Source organism: Pelobates fuscus, chromosome 1 (genome assembly GCF_036172605.1).
Source record: "Pelobates fuscus isolate aPelFus1 chromosome 1, aPelFus1.pri, whole genome shotgun sequence".
Lineage (NCBI taxonomy): Eukaryota > Metazoa > Chordata > Amphibia > Anura > Pelobatidae > Pelobates > Pelobates fuscus.
Genome location: NC_086317.1, coordinates 184,813,037 through 184,819,882, shown reverse-complemented (window position 1 = coordinate 184,819,882; position 6,846 = coordinate 184,813,037). Strand labels below are relative to the sequence as shown.

Below are 6,846 nucleotides of genomic sequence, written 5' to 3'. Positions count from 1 at the left end.
TGTTGTCTATATTTCTCCCCAGTATAAGACTTTTATTTGTGCTTAGCTATGTATGAGAAGATGTGCAGTCAGGGCCGCCATCAGGGGGTGACAACCGTGATGGTTGTCACGGGCTCGGCGGTCCTGGGGGCCCCACAATTACACTCTGCACATATATATAGCAATCATCGCTATATATATGTGCAGCCGCGGGCCCCCCGGCTCCCTGTATTTGCAGAGGGGGCCCAGCGGACTGCAGGAGCACTTTCCAGCATTTGCCTGTCTCTAACTCCCGCGAGATGTGCGGTCGGTAGAGCGTTGCCATGGGTTACCATGGCAACGCTCTGCGCAAACCACGTCTCGCGGGAGTTAGAGACAGGCAAATGCTGGAAAGTGCTCCTGCAGTCCGCTGGGCCCCCTCTGCAAATACAGGGAGCCGGGGGGCCCCAGAATGCCATCGGACCACCAGGGGATCAAAGGATCTTCCCCCCTCCCTGAACCAGGTAAGAAACAGGGAGGGGGGAATAACTTTCATTACATTCATACATGCACTACTAAACACACTAACACACACTGCATCCACTACACTAACACACACACACTGCATCCACTACACTAACACACACACTGCATCCACTGCACTAACACACACTGCATCCACTGCACTAACACACACACTGCATCCACTGCACTAACACACACACTGCATCCACTGCACTAATACACACACTGCATCCACTGCACTAACACACACACTGCATCCACTACACTAACACACACACTGCATTCACTACACTAACACACACACTGCATCCACTACACTAACACACACTGCATTCACTACACTAACACACACACACTGCATCCACTACATTAACACACATACTGCATCCACTACACTGACACACACACACACTGCATTCACTACACTGACACACACTCTGCATCCACTACACTAACACACACACTGCATTCACTACACTAACACACACACTGCATCTACTAAACACACTGTATTCACTACACTAACACACTGTATTCACTACACTGACACACACGCTGTATTCACTACACTGACACACACTGTATTCACTACACTGACACACACGCTTTATTCACTACACTGACACACGCTTTATTCACTACACTAACACACATGCTTTATTCACTACACTAACACACACCCTGCATCCACTACACTAACACACACATACTGTATTCATTACACTGACACACACATACTGTATTCACTACACTGACACACACTCTGCATCCACTACACTAACACACACACTCTGCATTCACTACACTGACACACACACTCTGCATTCACTACACTGACACACACACTGAATTTATTACACTAACACACACTCTGCATTCACTACACTGACACACACTCTGCATTCACTACACTGACACACACTCTGCATTCACTACACTGACACACACTCTGCATTCACTACACTGACACACACTCTGCATTAACTATACACACAGCATCCACTACACAAACATCCTGTATTCACAGTACACGGACTACATCCACCACACATTTAAACATTCTGCATTCACTATACAGAGACACTGCGTCTAAAACACACACTACATCCACTAAACACATTGCATCTAGTACACAAAAAAATAACATCCACTACACAAACACACTACATCCACTACACACACTGCATCCGCTACACAAACACACACTCTGCATTCACTGCACAAACAGTATCTAATACACACAAACACTACATCCATTACACACATTCTAATTCACTTCCACTATACACACCACATTCAGCATCATTGTCTGCGGACTAGGTAAGAGTCCTGTGGGCGGACTCGTGGGCGGGCCTGGGGGGATGGGGCGGGCCGGGGGGATGGGGCGGGGGGGCCCAGACCTTGTGCTTTGTCAGGGGCCCCAAAATTTCTGGTGGCGGCCCTGTGTGCAGTTCTCATGTGACTGCAACTCTGGAGCATTCTTCAACTTCCATGTGCTGCATCCTCTCATATTTTTGCATACCCATTCTAGTCTGTTAGACAGGGATAAAAAAAAAAATGCTCCATAGAAGTAAAAATAACTTATAATCTTCTAGTTTGAGTTTAATCCATATTTCCTGGCATCCAAAAGGATCCTCCACTATTATTTTTATACTGGAAACATTTGGCTCTTTCAAACCCTGACAGTAAGCAGAAATAATATGTGCCCCACTAAACTGGAAATTTGGGAGAAGTGACATGGGAGTTAAAAAAATATTATTCAAAAAACAGTTGAGATATGACTTTTTCTTTTTTTTTTTTTTAGACAATCTTTATTTTTCAAATAATTTTTCACACATATGGTAAGTGGCATGGTACAGAACAGTGAAGTCGGTAAACATATGAACAATTGTACTTCTCATTCAAATAGTTTTTTACACATATGGTAGGTGGCAAGGTACAGAACAGTGAAGTCAGTAAACATATGAACAATTGTACTTCTCAACACACAGTCAATAATCTATTACATACTAAATGCTTAACCGTTCAGTTGGCAGAAATAACATAGCAATTTGATCGGTTCCTACAGTTTGTATAGACTGAGAGGCGTGTAGTGCAACGGTGATGGCGGTCTGAATGAATCTCTCCACCTGAGTGGCAACTCCGGGCCTCAATCCGTGACTTCTACCATGTGATTTATACATTAAGACGGCTCTGAGTCACATTAGTGTGGGTTTGTACTGCTATGAGTATTCATAGTTTAAGATATGACTTTTTCCACCTTGGCTATTGCTAAATAATATTTACAAATGCTTTAAGAAAAATACCAAATTTTGTGTACAAACAGAATTGAGATTTTTGAACTCTAAATTCAAGAATGCTCTTCATTAAACAGTGCATCTATATGACATGTTCTAAAGTTAGGTAAAAATAATCACATAGGAAAACCCCTCTAACTCATCTACATTCTCATTATGACTGTTTTATGCTACAGTTTCTGTTTCACTGTTTTATGAAAAAAAGCCACTGTTGGATGTGTTTAGTTTATAAATGAGACCTAACAATTTTATTTTTAGTTACCTGATATTAGATAGCATTCAACTAATTTATAATGAGAATCAGGTGATAAGTTGTGCATCTATATAATGCCCTCATAATTAAAGGGACACTATAGTCACCAAAAGAACTTTAGCTTAATTAAGTAGTTTTGGTGTATAGATCATGCTCCTGCAGTTTCACTGCTTAATTTTGAAGTTAAATCACTTTGTTTATGCAGCCCTAGTCACACCTCCCTGCATGTAACTTACACACCCTTCCTAAACTCTTCCTGTAAAGAGTCATCTAATGTTTACACTTCCTTTATTGCAAATACTGTATAATTTTGAATGTCTTATCTCCTGCTCTGTAAAAGCTTCCCACAGGAGTGTCCTATATGTAATTAAAGTTACATTTACAGAGCATGAAATTAAAACTTTTTAAAGTAAGTTACATCTGATTGAAAATTAACCCTTTTTTTCATGCAGGCTGTGTGAGTCACAGCTAGGGGAGGTGTGGCTAGGACTGCATAAACAGAAACAAAAGTAATTTAACTCCTTAAATTAATTATTTGAGCAGTGAAACTTTAGAGGCATGATCTATACACCCAAACTGCTTCATTAAGCTAAAGATGTTTTGGTGTCCCTTTAAATTACCACAGCACTTGGGATTTGTTCAAGATGAGCACACTATGTTTGCAATACAATAGGAAAGGGATCCTGAAATACTAGAAACACTGACATAAATAAATATTGCCTTAATGATGTATGCATTCAATCTGTATTTGGCTGACATGCGATTTAGGCTGCAATAAAAATACATTTTTGGTTGAGAATGTAACTAGCAAATGTAAATATGGGATGTGCACTGTACCAATCTTTTAAAAATCGATTCCTTCTCTTTTCTCTGATATACAAACAAATATATGTACAAAATAACATGGAGTGTACATTTCACATTGGCAGCTACACAGTCAGTGACTTGATGGCTGTACAGGGGCCAATCACGGTTTGATTAAGGGGGCACACAGTGTGTTCTCACTCATGTGAAATTCCATCCTCTATAACTGCACAATGAGTCATTTAGAGAGTTTGCTGATCACCCGGATCAAGGCTCCATTTTCATCCTTCAGGCGCTGGTTGTCAGATTTTAAATCAGTGAGTGCCTAACAAACAAAAGTATATAGATTAATAAGACGATTTTTCCTGGAGAGCTTTGTAAATTTGGAATTACTACTTTTAGAATACCAGACAAAATAAGTAAACTTATAACTTGTAAATCAGTTCTCTACAGGTCTATGGCCTTTATAGTGTCTAGCTAAAAATGTGTGAATGTAAGCAATGTGTTATATTGAAATTGACAGGATTTGGTCACAAAGAAATTTAAAAGTAAGTCCAGAATCAAAGATACCAAGATAGTAAAATTGCAAGGTTAGGCTGATGGGTGTACTACAACTGAGACAGGTCAGTGGGAGAAAATGTTACCAGAAAAGGAGACCCAGAATAAGCGTTCAGCATTACTTAAAGGGACACTTCCCTGCCCAAATACAAATGAAAGAAAAATCTGCTGTTATTAGATATACCCCAAATGAAAATGTGCATGCACTTATTTATTTGGAGATATATAAAAAACAGCTTTGCCTTTGCAAGCCCTACCCTTCTAACCCAGTCCAGGCATTCCTTAGCTGTCCAATTACAGACTTCCCAATGAAGAGCTCAATGAGAAGTCTTTGCAAGGCAGGTGACCTGGGCAATTGCTGCCTATTGAGTTTGGCTCCACTGAGCTAACCAAACCAGGAATATCTATTGTACAGCACTCCAGAATATGTTGGTGCTATATAAATAATTGTAATTGTAAAAGTATATATATGTATAAATGGCATCCAAAGGGACGATGTGCGCATGTGTGAATGTGCCCAACCTGGAAGTTGTGTAATGGCGCACAATATGTTGCCATAGTAACCGCTACATGTAAAGTGGTACAGTGCTGAAAAAGTACAAATTGTACTATTAAAGTGATAATGAGTGCTGAAAAAGTACTGATAGTACATTAAAGTGGTACAGGGCTAAAAAGTGCTAACTGTACAGTACTAATATGTTCTAAAATACGAGTTTTCTAAGGCCTCTTAGTACGGCCAATATATTGTTTGCCGCACGGACACTGCAGTAAATAAACCACAAAGTCTGTGCGGCATTCAACCTCCATATAGAAAAAATCTGAATTTAAAAAATCTCATACTCCTAGTTATGCATAAAAAAACAATACCAGAAGGGAGACAGAATACCCTAAGGATTTTAGGGGATGTAATAGCTGTAGGGCTTGCTCGGTTGACTTCACAAGAACGAATATCTTTTGTAGTACAGTGACTGGGGAGTCTTTCTATGTTAAGACGGAGATTGGATGCTGCACGGACTTTGTGGTTTATTTACTGTAGTGTTCGTGCGGCAAACAATATATAGGCCGTACTAAGAGGCCTTGGAAAATTCGTATTTTAGAACATATAGATAATAACGTAAAGAAGGGTCTTATGTCACATTCGGTTTCTGTACATTGTAACTCTTGTCCTTACTTTTCCTTCAAAGATTTTAAGTGTATTGGAATAGAGAGAGTTCTGCCTCATTGGAGAGGAGGGAATAGAGTCCAACGATTATCCCAAAGGGAAATCTTCTGGATACACAAGTTATGCACTTTGGAACCACAGGGATTGAATGTTGACATAGACCTGATCTGTTTTCTGTGACCAATCCTCCATTTTTTCTTTTCTTCTTTTCATTATTGTATTATGCAGCAGATATATAGTTGCAGTTTTTGTCTCGTTATAACTCCCACTGATGTAAATACTTATTTTTGTACTCTGCTTCAATTTGAAGAAAAATCAGGTTTCTCTTTAAGAAAAGTAATCATATAACTATCTACATAAATTGTTGTAGGGGTTAGAATCCCTTCTAATTACAATATGATGAATACAGTATTCCCTAAATAAAGGAATTGCTGAAAAAGACCTTTATCTTGTACATATGGAAAAATGGATATATGTGGCTTCATTTTATTTTATATTTGTTTATGTATTTTTTTTTTTGTACTGACTGATGTCAGCAAAGGAACATTAGCAATTAAATATAAAGTTAAAGGACATAATATCAATAAAAAACTGTATAATGATATACCTTAAACATTATTTGTATAGTCTCTGAAAAGTCCTGCTTCTGGCTTGCTTTATTTTTAACTATCAGATTGATCTAATGACATTTTACTGCCTAGATATAACTCTCCATTGGAGATTAACTGCATTAAGTTCTTGTGAGGTTTGATTCCCCCTGGAGACCACCAGGGGGAAATCAATCCACTCTGTCATACTACAGTGGAAAGTATAGCTGGAACGCATATTGGAACATAAGGAAGTAGGTGGATGACGTCACTTCCGGTTTCCACCGATTTCAGAATATTGAACAGCTAAGACTACAACATTCATCATCCTCGACCAGGGACAGGTGAAACTAACCCAAGAACCACCAAGAGGAAGAATGAAAAGGAAGATACCCCCTGGAATCACCAATGAACGAGAAGGGATTAGCCATATTTAAGGGGACTGATGGGAGGGTGGTATTAGGCTGTTTTTTTGGGAGCATTACTATTGTGATTGTTTTTATTGAATATTGGTCTCTGAGGAAGGACGAAACGCATAAGACCAAAATTGCTTTTTAATCACTACTTTTAAATTGTGTTCAATAAATCTTTTTTCTACTGATCCACCTGTTGGAGTCCTGTATGGTTGCTGAAATTGGGTGACACCTGATCCTGAGAGGGAGATACTAGCCCCCCAAACATCATGGGAGTCACCATTAGAGC

General features: G+C 39.4%; 1 protein-coding gene across 3 annotated transcripts in view; it reads right to left on the bottom strand.

Annotated features, from left to right (window-relative positions):
• Window positions 1-3,860: 3,860 nt before the first annotated feature.
• PPP1R12B (protein phosphatase 1 regulatory subunit 12B) overlaps window positions 3,861-6,846 on the bottom strand; it is a 195,165-nt gene continuing 192,179 nt past the window's right edge. For all 3 annotated transcript variants that reach the window (XM_063444424.1, XM_063444426.1, XM_063444425.1), the window contains one exon: window positions 3,861-4,162. In XM_063444424.1, coding sequence (XP_063300494.1) covers window positions 4,076-4,162 — 87 coding nt within the window. In that variant the 3' untranslated portion in view covers window positions 3,861-4,075. The remainder of the gene's footprint in view (window positions 4,163-6,846) is intronic.